The sequence below is a fragment of the Mauremys mutica genome, chromosome 2 (genome assembly GCF_020497125.1).
Source record: "Mauremys mutica isolate MM-2020 ecotype Southern chromosome 2, ASM2049712v1, whole genome shotgun sequence".
Taxonomy (NCBI): domain Eukaryota; kingdom Metazoa; phylum Chordata; order Testudines; family Geoemydidae; genus Mauremys; species Mauremys mutica.
This window is the reverse complement of record NC_059073.1, coordinates 181200808-181216745: the sequence shown is the minus strand read 5'-3', so window position 1 is coordinate 181216745 and position 15938 is coordinate 181200808. Positions and strand designations below refer to the sequence as shown.

Below are 15938 nucleotides of genomic sequence, written 5' to 3'. Positions count from 1 at the left end.
CTGGGGCGTCACTTGGGGCCTTTGGCGCCCTGAAGACGTTCTGATGTGTGCGCATGGGCGTGGAAGCAGCATGCTGAACAGATGCGAGTAGTACTTGTGACAGATATTGCGGCCCCATGTTTTATCTTTGGGGAACCATTGTGTTACATTTATGAATAGTTTATGTGTGCTTGTGTTCTATTTCTGGGGGGGATTACAACAGCTCCCTCAGGAACTAAAAACAGTGGAGGTGACTAAGGTGAGTCACTGAGGCTATGTCTTCAGTACAATCTACTCCTGGGGAATTTCTGCGCCACAAAATTAAAAATTCTGTGCACAATATTTTAAAATTATGCATATTTACTTGTCAAAACAACAATATAGTCATGCCAATTTCAATTGTTTTGGTAATTTATTTCAAAATACCTGTCAACAAGTATGTCTGTCACAACACAGACAACAAAAAAGATTCAGGAAATGTTTTTGTTCCAAACAGATTCCTTTCTAGGCATATTAATAAAGAACTTGAGTAATAATTCGTTAAAACTACAACGCAGAAATGTATTTCTCACACCCTTCAGAAGCAGTGCAAAGGCTTTGGGGAGTCAGGGGTAACAGAGGAGCTGCGGGAGAGGGAATTAATTGCTGGGAAGGAGGCTGGATGTGACCTTGGAGGGTTGTTGGATGTGGGTGGGAGAAGTAAGGAACAGGCTTTTTTGGGGTGGAGGAGCAATTGTTACAGAGTTGGGGAGCCTCCCCCCATGCAGAGCCTGGCTGACCCCTAGCCTCTCCCATTCAGTCAGGCACATCTACCCCTGTTCTTGTGTGGCTCAGCCCCCCTCCTCCCTCTGCCCCATGCATCCCTTCCCCCCTCACTCAGCCACCTCCACCTCCTGTCCCTATGAGTCCCTGCACCTCCCACTCAGTGGAGGAAGACATGGAGGGGGCTGCTCCTCCTGTTTGGGGTGAGGAACCACACAGTTTTTATTTTCTTCTTTTTATTTTGATTTGCATGTATGGTGGATTTGAATGAATTAATACACAGACCATGGATAACAATTATTTTTATTTGTTATTTATGTGCATGCAAGAAGGGCCAGAGACCTGTAAATCTCAAAGAAATGGAATTATTGAGACTAGATGCCCCTCTGATTTTTATAGTTGCATTTAATTATTCTGTATTATCATCATACAGAGGAAAAGCAGAAAAAACTAGCTTAACTTGAACACACCCTGCACTTCTCATCTGAGGGCTGCTCTGCAGATCTCAGCATTGCTTGTATGAAGATGATGATGGTTGCAGAATGCAATCATGCAGTTACTGTATTAAGGGCCTTTTCATCCTCCAGGATCAAGGCATGGAGGGGACACTGTGGGAATCTCTTGCATCCACATATGAAAGGAGGGTCAGCTGTATCGGTAGCATCCTGCCTCCCCTTCCTTCAAACCTCAAGGAGATATACCTATGGGTTCTGGAGTCCATACATGGAAAGAAATAGGGCTACAGGATGCACATCATCTCCACCCCTGCCTCCTCGAGCCCGCTGGAACATACACTCAGGAGTTAATATGGATTGGAGTTGTATTATCTTTTGATTGGAGTCAACTCTGCACTGTGGAACTCCTCCTTAAAGGTGGGCTTCAGGGGCTGCTACCAGTTAGGCTGCTCATCTCTATAGTCGCACTACCATGGATCTTGAGTGGACAGGGCAGTGTGGCTACAATGGAGATAGCTAATGCAGAGAAGGACCTGTGCAGGGATGGCCCTGTGCCTCCATCAGATCTCCTGAGAGCCTCACAATTCATGCGGGTGTGTAGGATTTGGGGATTGGACTCCCTATCTCTGCCATAGGGGGCAAATCCACAGCCAAATTTAGATAAAACTTTATCAGAGGAAATTAGTGGAGTTTAGTCCCTCCTAAGGTCTCTCTCAATGTGTTTATTTGCAGGAGGGCACAAATTGGCCCAAAGTTATTAGGTAAATTAAAAAATATGGCTAGGTCATACTGTAGGTGAAATACAATCATATCTTGTTTTACTGCGGTAACGAACCAAAGCTGTGCTTTGTGTAGAGTATGCAGTGATTAAAGGGGTTCTCAGAAAGTAGCCTTTATATTAATACTTGCCAATTCATAGCATGATTAAAAATGCATATGCTCTACTGTAGCACCAAAAATAAAACCAAATACAGTCGAGAAAGCAGAAATGGAGGTGCAGTGTTTTCCTAGTGTATATTGAATTTACTCTCTGTTAGGCAGAGCAGTCATCCCCACTACATTTTAATTCATTTCTTGAAGAGCTTTGTTAAAGTTTTCTAAAGTATCTTTGAAAGATTTCAGTAAGTAAGCTCCCAGTTCATTGCCAGTCTCTTGAATGGCTGCATCATAGCCTCCGAAGAGTGGTGTTGAAGCCTTTATGTCCTCCCGGTTTGCATGAAGTAAAATATTGTTAAGTTCCTCTGATACACTCTCATATTTTTGGTGATCAAATTTTGAAAGATCAGCATCATCAATTGGGTAGGTGACATTGTTAGGATAGCAGTCCCTAGGAACTGGGAACTCAATGTATTTCAGCTTTGGCAAGTCACTAAAAACATTAAAGAGGCATTTAAGTGCACGGGATGACAGGGGATTTCCAAGGAACTTGAATTCTTGTAGCTTCCGGCAGGGGATCAAACCCAAAATCAACATATTTACATGAATGTCTTGAATGTTACATTCCTCGAGGATGAGAATCTTCAGAGTATGAGAGCAGTGGCTGAGAAGTTTAAAGAAGGTTGATGGGTAAAGGTCAGCCACATTGTGCCCACTAAGGTCCAGTACTTCCAGGTGGTTAGAATGGAGGCTATTGGCTAAATAGGCCATGTCAGCATGGTTCAAGGCGCAGTTAGAAACATCCAGTAGTTTCAGAGGGGTTTTCAGTGGGCTGCAGATTTAAATAAAAGGCAAAATATTTACAGCATAAAGTGGTATTAGAAAAATTGTAAGAATTTTTTTTAAAACATTGAAATAGCTGTTCATCATTAATGTAACCTGTCTGCTCTATTCTCAGGGCCGGCTCCAGACCCCAGCACGCCAAGCGCGCGCTTGGGGTGGCATCCCACGGGAGGGCGGCAGGCAGCTCCGGTGGACCTCCTGCAGACGTGCCTGCGGAGGGTCCACTTGTCCCGCGGCTCCGGTGGACCTCCTGCAGACATGCTGCAGAGGGTCCGCTGGTCCTGTGGCTCCGGTGAAGAATCCGCAGGCATGCCTGCGGGAGGTCCACCGGAGCCGCGGAACCAGCGGACCCTCCGCAGGCATGTCTGCAGGAGGTCCACCGGAGCCGCTGGACCAGCGACTGCCAGAGCGCTCCCCGTGGCGTGCCACTCTGCTTGGGGCGGCGCAAATCCTAGAGCCGCCCCTGTCTATTCTTTAATAATTTTGTAATCTAGTTCAATTAACTGAAAGATATATAACATACATCAGAATTAATGTCTTAAATGGATGCACTAAACTGATTCTATTGATGGTTTCTTTGGTTTACACCAGGGATAAATCTGATCCATTGCATTTATGCTACAAGTACATTTCACATTCCACTATATGTTGGTCTTACGTTTCTATTACTTTGTCATAGTAATAGCTAATAATTTGGGCCACTGACAGTGCAGATGGAAAAGCAGAAAAGGAAGGGGGTGCTGCATCTCACTTGGGCCCAGCAGTTGAACAAGAAGGCAGTGGCAGCATCTCCAACTCCAGCCTTTATTGTCCGCTGAACATACAAGCTTGCCCAAAAAGACATTGTCCAGCACCCAAGAGCTTCTGGATCAAGAGAGCCAAGGAACCCTGCAAGTGACCCACATCAGGGAGGAGAGCGAGCCAGGCTCTGGGCTCATCAAAATACATCTCAGGTACCTCAGTAACAACAAAGAGGTGGCTGTACTGAGACTGGAGGACCCGGTGGGTGTTCTCAAGAGTTAATTCCAATGTAAGAGCCTTCAAAGGGATTACTGGCCTTTGGGGAAAGGATCCCACTTGAATCTGAGCCCAGACTTGAAGTGGGCAACAACCTCACCCCAAAGCACTGACTTGGGTAGTGTGAGGATTGTCCTTTTCTGTAGGTCTGTATAGCACCTAACACAATGGAGCCTTTAGGCGAGGCCACATTACACATGTTTAACAATAATCAACTCTGTCTGTGGGACTTCTAATAATGTGCCTGAAGAGACAGCTTGGAAGTATTTGGTTCTTATTTTGTATAAATGTCTGTGTGTGCACCTACTGCTAGTATTTGTCAGGTCAGGTATGTAAGGCTGGCTGCTAGTACCACGTAACCTAAACCAACCTGCTACGCCTTGGCAGCTCAGTGACTAAACTGGGAACCCTGCCACTCATTGTGTGGTGGGGGGTATGCCCAGCACCCATTGGAATGAAAAACAATGTCCACAAAGGAGTAACTACATCTGGTGCTGATCCTTGCAGCTAGTTCCTGGTTGAACAAAGGCTAGAAGAGAAAACCCGGAACCTAATCTGCTGTGTAAAAAATGTCAGGCAGTTTGCACTGCAACTCAGCTTTGCCCTCTGGCATCTCCTGCAGCTGTGCTCACTTCCAAACATCTTGGTCTCCAAGCCTTTGGTCCCAGTCAGTACCACAGAGAGAGGGGCTTTGGTCTTAAGGCAAGCTTCTTCCCCTGTATTTTTTTCTGCTAACGTATATGCACTGAAGGTTCGAGTATGGTGGTTGCCCTCTTCAAACTTGCTTGTTGGAATGTGAGGATAATATGCACTGCTATGTTAAATGAACTAGAGGAGGTCAATGGAAAGACCACCATCATTGACAGAGAGCTGGAGATGCTTGACATCGATGTAGAATTTGAACGCAGGGTGGGGTTTTCAGTCAAAAACTCATTAACACCCAGAGTTGAATGTCCTGTTGAAACATCAGAACATTTCCTATGACCAAGGATATCTACCACAGGTGGCTTTTCCAGTATCATCAGTACATATCCCCCAACACTTTCTTCCATCTCTGAAGAAAAGGACCTATTCTATCAGTAACTCAACAGCATCATCAGTAAGCTACCATCAGGTGAGCAACTACCTGCTGGAAGACTTCAGTATTACAGCTGCCCTGGATCACGAGATGTGACTGCTATGCATCGGTCACAGTGGAGTGGGAAAAATGAATGACAATGGGATTACTGGAACTCTGTACTCACTGAGGACTGTGCATTACAAACACCTACTTCCAAGGTGGTCACTGCTGGAAGATCTTGTGGAGACACCTGTCACAGATTTTGGGGTACAATCCAGAGCACTGAGGAGTTGTGTCACCATGTGCCCTACAAACCCTGTTTGACAGAAGCTGGGAATGAGCAACAGGGGATAACATAAGAACAGCCATACTGGGTCAGACCAAAGGTCCATCTAGCCCAGTATCTGTCTACCAACAGTGGCCAATGCAAGGTGCCCCAGAGAGAGTGAACCTAACAGGCAATGATCAAGTGATCTCTCTCCTGCCATCCATCTCCATCCTCTGACAAACAGAGGCTAGGGACACCATTCCTTACCCATCCTGGCTAATAGCCGTTTATGGACTTAACCACCATGAATTTATCCAGTTCTCTTTTAAACACTGTTATAGTCCTAGCCTTCACAACCTCCTCAGATAAGGAGTAAGGATGGATCACTTGATGATTACCTGTTCTGTTCATTCCCTCTGGGGCACCTGTTATTGGCCATTGTCGGCAGACAGGGTACTGGGCTAGATGGACCGTTGGTCTGACCGAGTATGGCCATTCTTATGTTAACTCTGAGTGCCTTACAGTGCTTTGCTGTTGTTGCTCCAAACCTGGGACACCTGCAACCAGCTTACAAGCATGCAGGTCATACCCTCAGTGTCTCTGTGATAGAGAGCTCTAGTTCAGCAACTCTGACCCCAACAGCCTGTCTATAGCCCCACTACCCCACTCTGGCTTCCACTAGTCTTGGTTACTATTTGCAGGGTAATCCCAACACCATAGGTGCTGACTCCATGGGGGCTCCATGAAAAAAAATTAGTGGGTGCTTAGCACCCACCAGCAGCCAAGCTCCCCTCTCTCCCTCCTACGCCTGCCTGCCTGAGGCCCCTGCCAATCAACTCCTCCCCCTCCCTTTCAGCGCTTTCTGCGTGCCATGGAACAGCTGTTCAGCAGCGTGCAGAAGGCGCTGGGAGGGAGCAGGAGGAGCGGGGGACAGGGCACGCTCAGGGGAAGAGGCGGAATGGGGTGGGGAAGAGGTGGGGCAGGGGTGGAGCGGGGACGGGAATAGGCAGAGTGGGGGTGGGACCTTGGGGGAGAGGTAGAGTGGGGGCAGGGTCTGGGGCTGAGTGGGGGTTGAGCATCCCTGGGGAAAATTAGAAGCCGGCGCCTGTGCCCAACACACTCCCAGTCCCAAATTTTCCCAAAACTGTGTGCTTTGCTATGTCCAGCCCTCTCCTGGACAGTTCAGAGAAATAATAAGGTTCATTTGTTCTTTTAAAGACACAGAAGCACATCATTGTTTATTAACTGTGATAAATACACCCTTCTCTTTAAACACAGCATTTAGTTGGTTTATAGTAAAAATAAAACAAATGTATTTACAATAGGACATAGATTAAGTGATGCCAAGTAAAATGAATAAAGTTAGAAATGGTTACAAGCAAATAAAAGTGAAAACACACGTCTAAAAGTTAATCTATCAAGGTACAGGCTTTGTTCAAGATGATTTCTCACCTATATTCTATAGCCTTCAATCTTGCCTTGGTTGAAGGATCCATCTGTCTCAGCGTGCAAGAGCTCTGTTCTCTTGTGTCTGTCTAATGATGGATGCCAAAGATGGCTTCTGTCTTCCAAAGTTCAATGACCTTGTTTCAAGAGGCAGGATGACCTCCTGCTGGTTTTGCCTTCCTGTGGGCTTCCCATCCCCCTGTATGTGACTACATCTCCCAGGTAGGGGAATACAGATAGGGAACACATCTTGAAGAACCCCCAGGTACAGGTAGGTACCCTCCCCTCCTTCAAGTGCTGGTCCCTGTGTGTATTCCACATGTGGGTGACTATTAAGTAGTATTCAAATTGGAGCAGGCGTGAGGATGCAGTTGGTATGCTGGGTATGAGGATGCGGTCTGTAATACTGCTGTCCCAACTGCTGCATCTGCAGAAGAGTCTGGACGAATGCTTCATGAAAGTATGGATGGAACTGCAGGTTGTTGCCTTACAAATGTCCAGTCTAGGTACTTCCTGAAGAGATGCTATTGAAGCTGCCTGTGCTTTAGTGGAGCGGGCCCTCAATCTGTTGGGGGGAGGAAGACATGCCAATTGACGAAGAGTAATACATCCAGAGATCCACTTAAAGAGTCTCTGAGCAGATAACACTTGTCCCCGTGAACAATGCTGTAGAGACAAATAGTTTATGCCTTTTCTTAATTGGGTTTGTTCTTTGGAAGTAAAACTCTAGAGCCCATCTGATGTCAAGGGAATGAAGTCTTCTCATGCTTCCAATGAGGAGAGAGAGGTTTTTGGGAAGAATACCGGTAAGTGAATAGATTGATTTATGTGAAACTCAGAAATTACCTTAGGGATGAATTTTGGTTGAAGGTGAAATGTGATATACAGTGAATTGGCCAGCAGTGCTTTCAGCTTACTCACCCTCCTGGCTGATATGATGGCGCTGAGGAAGGCACCCTTCATACAGAGGTGATCACATTGAGCACATGGCCAACAGTTCAAAGAGTGGCCTAGTAAGTATTGCGTGTATGGGATTGAGGTCCCATTGCAATATTGGTTTTATTACTGATGGGATGGTCCTATTGAGACTCTTCAGGAAGCTGTTTGTTATTGGGTGAGTAAAAATGTGTCAGGGCTTACAGGAGTGAGCATCACGCACAGGCTGAGGGGCCAGGAGCCAATTACTAGGACTCAGGTCAGGTTGGAATACCAGGAGATCAGAATCGAAGGAAACTGTAGGGCAGGGATGAAGAGTCAGTTATCAGGAATCAGGCCAAGTCAGGATGCCAGAAGGTCTGGATCGGGTGACAGAATCAAAAGGCAGGAACCAGAAGGCAGTTACCAAGAGTCAGGCAGTGTCAGGATACCAGGATGTCAGAATCAGAAGACAAAAAGGTAAACACCAGGCAAGCTGTCTGTGCCAGGGTGGAGCTCAGCTGTACAGACAACTTCCTGTTTGTTCTTCTGGCCTAAATAGGGGCTTGAGGAGGTTTAAAGCTCTCCTAGTCAGAGTGGAGGGGTGGTGCTTGTGCTGCTGTCTGTGAGCGGCCATGTGGAAGACTGGAGTGTGATCACAGGCACCGGCTTCTGATTTTCTCCAGGGCTGCTCAACTCCTGCTCTGCCGCAAGCCCTGCCCCCACCTACCCCCTTCCCCCAAGCTCCCATCCCTACCCTGCCTCTTCCCACCCACGCTCCACTCCAGCCCCGCCCCCATTCCACCCCTTCCCCCAAGGCCCCACCCCACCCTGCCTCTTCCTGCCCCACCACTTCCTGCTGCCTCCCCGGAGCGCACCCCGTCCCCGCTCCTTCCCCTCCCTCCCAATGCCTCCTTATGGCGCTGAACAGCTCTTATGCAGGTTTCAGGAGGCTCTGGGAGGGAGAGGGAGGAGTTGATCAGCAGGGGCTGCAGGCAGGCGAGAGGAAGGAAGGGAGCTTGGCTGCTGGTGGGTGCTAAGCACTTGCTAATTTTTTTCCATGGGTGCTCCAGGTCTGGAGCACCCATGGAGTTGGCACCTATGAGTGTGATGATCCCCAGAACTCCCATGGACCCATGGGGACTGACATCACCCCCTCCCCAAGGGGTGTCCTCTGGTGATATGGGTCCAGGGTTCTAGAGGTGATTTTCGTAGAAGGCTCGTATTTGGGCAGGAGCATGAAAGTTTTCTGCTAGTTCCCACATACACTCCATAGGGCCATAGCCTTCCCAGTTAATCAGGTATAAAAGTTTACCCCCCCTGACATTTAGAATCCAAGATCTCGTGGCCTTGTGCGTGAAGTGGCTGGGTTCTGTGGGGAGCTGAATTTTTGGTATACGGTTTTAGGAGGGATATGTGGAATACTAGGTGGATTTTGAGAGGTTGGAGTAGGTGTAGTTCAACAGTGACCAGGTTAACTTGGTAACAGATTCGATAACTTACACATGGGTCTGTTCATGCTGAGGTGCTATGTCAAGGGCCACACTTTTTGTCCCACTGAATAGGGGTTCCTGGTTGGCAATATTGATTTGCATATTGCTTGTAGTTGTGTAAGGATATTAAAAGGATTATGTAGGGATATTAAAAAAGGTACTAACAGTGATTCCCCCAAGTGACAGTGATCCCCCAGTTTCACCAAGTACAAACATCTTTTAGTTCTTCTGTTAAAACTTGTAAGCTCCTGTCTGAAGAACCATTGATGGTATCTGTCCTGTGAAAGATACGCTATTACTATGTAAAACTTACAAACAAGTTAATTAACTTTGTTCTTGAAGTGAAGGCTGTGAGCCTTAAACTGTAATTGAATGCTATAGGCCCTTAAGTGACTTTCACTTCATTGTAACAGCAATGGCTCCTAGAAACAGACCCCCCACCCTTTGTTATTAAAGGGCCAAGAGTCTCAAATAAATTAGCACACACTCCAAAAGTGGTGGAAACAGTAAATTAAAATATGGTTAAGATATGGAATGTATGTTGATGAATGCTTAATGTACATGAAGGGTTGGGGAGGTGCCAGCCTAGAAAGGGAGTATCCATTGGCCAAAGAATGTGTCAAGTGGACCACCAGACAACCCCCGGAGGGTAAACTGGGATCCACCCCATCACCTGGAAGGTTGAGAACCACAAACTTTGGACAGTGTGGAGCCACCAGGAATTTGCCACTTTAGACAGTGTGGAGCCACCAGAAATGTGCCATCTGCTGATTGAGTCAGCAACAGCAGGATGAAACAGCTCCCATAGACTAACATAGAAATTAATTCCTATAAGAATGAACTCCAAAGACTGAGGACTTTGAGTCTCTGGTTCTGCTGCCAACCTCCAGGAGCATCAGGTGCATCTGACACAGACTCGGCTCCATCCTCATGACCAAGATACCTGGCCAGTAACTTGGCATGAGCAACTTTTAGGCTGGTAACTATAACACCTATACAGAACTTGAATGAATGATTGTGTGAATGAATATATACATATATATACACACACACACACACACACACATATATATATAAGGAATAAGTAGTGATAGGAATAAGTAGTTAAACAACGTTGTTTGCTTTTATCTTTTGCTTTATTATTATATTTACAATAAATGTGGCATCTTTGCCTTATCCCTCTTAATAAGATCCTGCTGGTTTTTATTCTATTGGTATAACATTTGGCTTTCACTTTTTTTAGTTTTCCCCTTATTTCTTTCTGGATTTGATGAATTCGCTGCACTAAATCCGAGGTGGGTGGGTTAGAAAAAGCTCATAGGTAGCTGTGGTTCCCATAGCTGGTAAAGAAAGGGGCTTTTACCCATGGAGGTGCAATCTGGGTTATTGTATGCAAACTCTATGTAGGGTAATAGCAAGGACCAATCATCTTGGTGGTGATTAATGTAACAATCTAAAATCTGATTGACCCTTTCTGTCTGTCCACTGGACTGAAGATGGTAGGCAGAGGCACAGCTGGACCCACAGGAGACGTAAGGCCTTGTGCCAGAATCAGGCTGTAAATTGTGACCCTTGCTTGGAAGTGACTTGATCCAGTAGTCCATGGAGATGGACCACATGGCTAATCCATAGCTGGGCTGTTTCTTCAGCAGAGGGTAGACCAAGGCAGGACATGAAGTGGGCCATTTTGGTGGTCTGCCACCATCAAGATTATTATAAACCTGTTAAGACTCTGGGAGTTCCACAAGAAAATCAAGTGCAATAGCAGCCTAGGGTCAGGACAGTGTGTCTAGAGGATGAAGTAGACTGCAGGGCATGTGATGTGGTGTTTTGGCTCTAGCACACATATTGCGGGACACGATGAAGGCCTGTATTATGGTGTGCATTCGGGGCGACCAGAAAAGATGGGACGTCAATCGCTGAGCTTTAAAGCAAGCCAAGTGTTCTTCCAGGGGGGAGTTGTGGCATAGCTGTAAGGCTGCCACTCTTGCCTGACACGGGGGAATGTAAATGCATTTATTCACAAACATGATCCCATCCCGGATATCGTGTGGTTCCCTGTTGATGGCAGCTAGTTTGTCAGGCAGAATTCCTGAGGCAGAGAAAGATCAGGACCAGACAATAGGCACAATGGTCTATGATAGGGTGGAGCCCAGTTGTATGAACAACTCCCTGTTCCTTCTCTGGCTTAAATAAGGGCTGTGGCCCAGTGAGGAGCCTTGGACCTCTCCCAATCAGAGTAGAGGGGCAGGGCTGATGCCCCAGTTGGGCTTCATGAACACTGTTCCCAGCTGCTGTGAACTGCTGCATGATGGACTGGGGTGTGATGACTCACAGTACATCTATGGATCTAGGGTTCAAAACCCCTGGGGCCTGACAGAACATCAAAGCCCAAGAAGGCTGTACTATGTATATGAAACACATCTTACCTATATGGGATGGAATTTCCCACTGATATGATCCCTCAATGTAATGCTGCTTCACTGCTTTTTTGGCAGCATAAAGGCCACAGTGAAACACAAATGTTAATGAATGAGGACTACAAAACGGTGCAGATTTTCTCAATTTTCAATAAAAAAAAGATAGTGGCCCATATTTTCAAAACTAGGAGCCTAAAGTTAGGCTCCTAAGTCCTTACTTAGATGCCTAAGGGTGGGATTTTTCAGAAGTGCCTTAGGGTATGCAAACACTGAAAAAAAAAATCCCACGGCAACAAGTCTCAGAGCTCAGGTCAACTAACTCGGGTTTGCAGGGCTCACACTATGAAGCTAAAAATAGTGTAGATGTTCTCACTCAGGCTGGAGCCTGGGCTCTGAGACTTACTCTCCTTGCTGTGTTTCAGAGACTGAGCTCCAGCCTGAGTTGGAATGTCTACATGGCACAAGGGACTGGAGCGTAGATGGTCTGGCCTAGCGGTCACAGCTGGGCTGGGGGCCGCACATTATCTCATTGACATTAGAATAGTTCAGCATGGCACTAGGTTATTTGCTCCACTGTAAAATTAGCTCTTCAAAGACAACACAGTAAACTGTTGTTTCAGGTCATTCAAAAATAACAGTGCTCTTTATTGACAGCTTTTCCCCCTGACATTCAGAATTGCTGGATTTTTCTGTGTATTCAGAGTGGTTAGTTGTGTTAACTCAAATTCCAGTTTAGATACAGCATTGGATCTCCCTGGCCAGGGGCGGCTCTAGCAATTTCGCCACCCCAAGCATGGCGGCATGCCGCGGGGGGCGCTCTGCCGGTCGCCGGTCCCGCGGCTCCGGTGGACCTCCTGCAGATGTGCCTGCGGAGGGTCCTCTGGTCCCGCGGCTCTGGTGGACCTCCCGCAGGCACTCCTGCGGATGCTCCCCCAAAGCTGCGGGACCAGCGGACCCTCCACAGGCACGCCTGCGGGAGGTCCACCGGAGCCGCCTGCCGCCCTCCCGGCGACCAGCAGAGCGCCCCCCGCGGCATGCCGCCCCAAGCACGTGCTTGGCGTGCTGGGGCCTGAAGCCGCCCCGTTCCTGGCCTTAAGATATGCAGACCCATTGAGAAGCATTAGATGGTCTCAGACTACATCTTAGGGCTTGTCTCCACTTACCGGTGGACCAATGCTGTGGCGATCGATCCACTGGGGGTCGATTTAACGGGTCTAGTGAAGACCCACTAAATCGACTGCCGATTGCTCTCCCATCGATTCTGGTACTCCACCGGAACAAGAAACATAAGGTAAGTTGACGGGAGAGTTTCTCCTGTCGACCCAGCGCGGTGTAGACACCACAATAAGTCGACCTAAAGTACGTCGACTCCAGCTAGGTTATTCACCTAGCTGGAGTTGCGTAACTTAGGTCGACTTAACCCCATAGTGTAGAACTGCCTTTAGTGTCCCTCTCTCCACATAAAATCACCATAGACATGGGAGTGTAGTAAATTTACAGTCTGTGCATTCGATACCAATGCCTCAGCACTGATGAACTGCAGCGACTTCATTGTTGCCTTTGATTTTTTTCCGGCATTGAGGGTGGCTTCTGTGTTTAACTAAGGTTCTGGTTGCTTATCACTCTTTATTTTTAGCTGCAGCAGCTTTAGAGTCTGAGTTAGACATCATTAGCTTCCTGCCAAATCAATATTTCTGATGGAGTGCTGCAAACATCTCAATGGATTTACCAATGAAAACATTTCCATTATTCACCCTGCCCCTTTTCGTTAGCCTTGGCAGCCCTTAATTCAGTGCCACTGCGCTGACGAGTGGCTCATCACACTTTCAGTCACTGTTGGGAACAACTTACCTGAGCAGTTTCCGTATTTTTCCTGTGAGGGTAGAAAATGCCAGGCTCAGCTCAGTCAGCTGCGTCATTTGGCTCATCTTTTCTCCAATAGTCATAAGGATTGGTTCATCCTCGGCTGCAAACCGCTGCACATTGAATGCTCTGGCTGGCAGGGTAAGCGATGTCAGTAGAGGAAAGTGGATGTTATTAAATAGCACTTCCAAGTGCTCCATTTCCAAACGAATATTGTGAACCACTTCAAGTTTGCGCAGCGAAGAGGGATCTGTGAGCTTTATGATGTAGAAAAGCTTTCGTAAAGTGAGACTGTCAGCTCTGAATGCCACACAACGAATCTTTAGTGGACAGTGGCACCTCATCAGTAAGGCTTGAACCACAAGTTCATAGTTCCGCTCTGTAACAAACAGGTCAATGAGAATGTCAATAGCAATATCAAAGATACATGGATTGAACTGCAACCTTTGCATTTCAACAAGCAGCTCAAAACAGAGCTTTGATAGTAGCTCTGTCCTGGCCCACCTTCCCAGAGTCTTCTTACACTTGCAGAGCTGAACTTCAACATCTTTTATGCCTGTCAGGTCCACCACTTTCAGTCTCTTCGAGTATGGAGAAGAGCAATTCAGCACATAATCTCTCAGCCCAACTAGACAACTTTCCAAACAAACACAGCATGCTCTGCTGCTGATGTCTTCCTGGTAATCCACTGTTGTCCCTAACAGTTTTCCTATATTAAAGTCTGCCAGGGGCCAGTTTTCCACCAGGTCATGAATCACTTCCCCCTGCTCCAGTAAATAACTAGCTTTAAAAAGAAGCGGAAAAAGGTTATGTGCAACACTGCTGAGACTTTTCCTGGCAAGCTGTGCATTCGATACCAATGCCTCAGCACTGATGAACCGCAGCGACTTCATTGTTGCCTTTGATTTCTTTCCGGCATTGAGGGTGGCTTCTGTGTTTAACTAAGGTTCTGGTTGCTTATCAGGCTTTATTTTTAGCTGCAGCTGCTGTCTGGTACTAAGTGAAATGTCTTTGGGAAGGTAAAGTGAGTAGTCACATGCTGAGCCCTGACTTCTATTTTGGTACTAGAGACAATCTGCACAAGTCACATATTTTGATTCATTTATTCAGGGACCATTTTGTTTATTTAACCTTCATTTTTATAATAAAGGTTAGTTTTTGATAAGTTCAGGCTAGCAGAGTTGTGAAAAGTACTTGTACATGGGAATAGTTCTCTATCTGCAATTAACCATTTTATTGTTTTCAGATTTTTTTTTAAAAATAAAAACACTTTTGCTTTTTCTTGAAAGGTGATTAAACTAATTTAGATTTTAAGAAATATTAAATGTTAGCGTTCAGTGTTTACCACTAACTGGAGTTTCCATAGGTCTCCACTTTTGGGATTCTAAACAGTGTGGACCTGAAACCCTTGAGACAGCAGGTCAAAGGTAGGACCATGTGTTTTAAAACATGCATCTTAAGGCATTGTGCCTCTGTTGACGAAGAGAGATACACTGCTCCAGCTCCTTTGGTTTCTCACTAGAGCAGCTACTCCAAAGACAAGCAGGGATGCAGAATGTGGATCTGTGGGGGCAATCTTTTTAAGAACTCCAGTTACTGAGAAGTCTTTCTCCATGCAGAATATGCATCCCCACTTCTGAGGTCTATGTATTGAGTGCAATGTATTGAGTGCTCCTGCAAGACATCAAGTCTGAGGCTGTTCAGCATCTTGCAGGACTAGCTGGGCATACAGAACCTAATACTCAATAGGTGGCCTGCGGGCCAAATGTGGCCCACCAAAGCATACTGTGTGCCTGCCAGCTCACCTTAAAAACTGCTTATAATTAAATTCACAAATTGTGATACGTTGCCTAGCATTTGCCTATGACTTCCTTCATAAGTAACTGGCAGTGCTTAATTTGTAATGAAAGAGGTGTCATTGTTGCTGCAGATGACACATTGATGAAAACAATGCAAGCATTCCTAAACATTCTGACTGAAAATTTTAAAATGCGATTTGAGAATTTTAACATTCAAAAGGATTTGCTTTTATTTTTGTGATCCATTTGTTGACTCTGCCAGTGGACCTTGCCCTTCTGAAGCAATCAACATTTTTTATTCAATTGATAAAGATGCCATTCAATTAGAAATTGTAAGGCTCCAGATTTCAGATGCCAGATTTCAGGAAAAATTCAGAGAAGTGGGACTTTGTGGTTTCTGGACTCAATATGCTGACTAGTTTCAGAATAGCCAAAATCTACCCATCTATCTTTTAACATGCTCAGATCAACATACCTCTGCGAATATAAATTTTCTACCACGAACATTATAAAAAAACAATACAATCACCTGACAGATGAGCATCTGCACCAGTGCATGCACCTTGCCCTGACCTCCTACAAACCACGCTTCACAAAGCTTGCTAGAGATCGTTGAGGTCGCCTCTCCCATTAGAGAGTGCCACCAACAAGGTGGTCATGTCGATTTATAAACTTTGTTAAAAGGTAGAAACACTAATACTTATGGTGCAATCAAGGTCTTTATTTATCAGCAGCTAAAGTT

At 46.1% G+C, this 15938-nt stretch overlaps 1 protein-coding gene across 1 annotated transcript; it reads right to left on the bottom strand.

Annotated features, from left to right (window-relative positions):
- Positions 1 to 2258: 2258 nt before the first annotated feature.
- On the bottom strand, positions 2259 to 14290 carry LRRC14B (leucine rich repeat containing 14B). Its single transcript, XM_045004841.1, has 2 exons — positions 13386 to 14290; positions 2259 to 2904 (listed from the first exon to the last, which is right to left on the bottom strand). The coding sequence occupies exons 1-2, from the start codon at positions 14288 to 14290 to the stop codon at positions 2259 to 2261; spliced, it is 1551 nt and encodes a 516-aa protein (XP_044860776.1).
- Between the last annotated feature and the right edge of the window lie 1648 nt (positions 14291 to 15938).

Coding starts and splice junctions, on each gene's coding strand:
- LRRC14B (XM_045004841.1), bottom strand. CDS start 14,290: ATGAAGTCGCTGCGGTTCATCAGTGCTGAGGCATTGGTATCGAATGCA. Junction 2,905..13,385: donor AAAATACGGAAACTGCTCAG/GTAAGTTGTTCC, acceptor TTAAATCTGCAG/CCCACTGAAAACCCCTCTGA.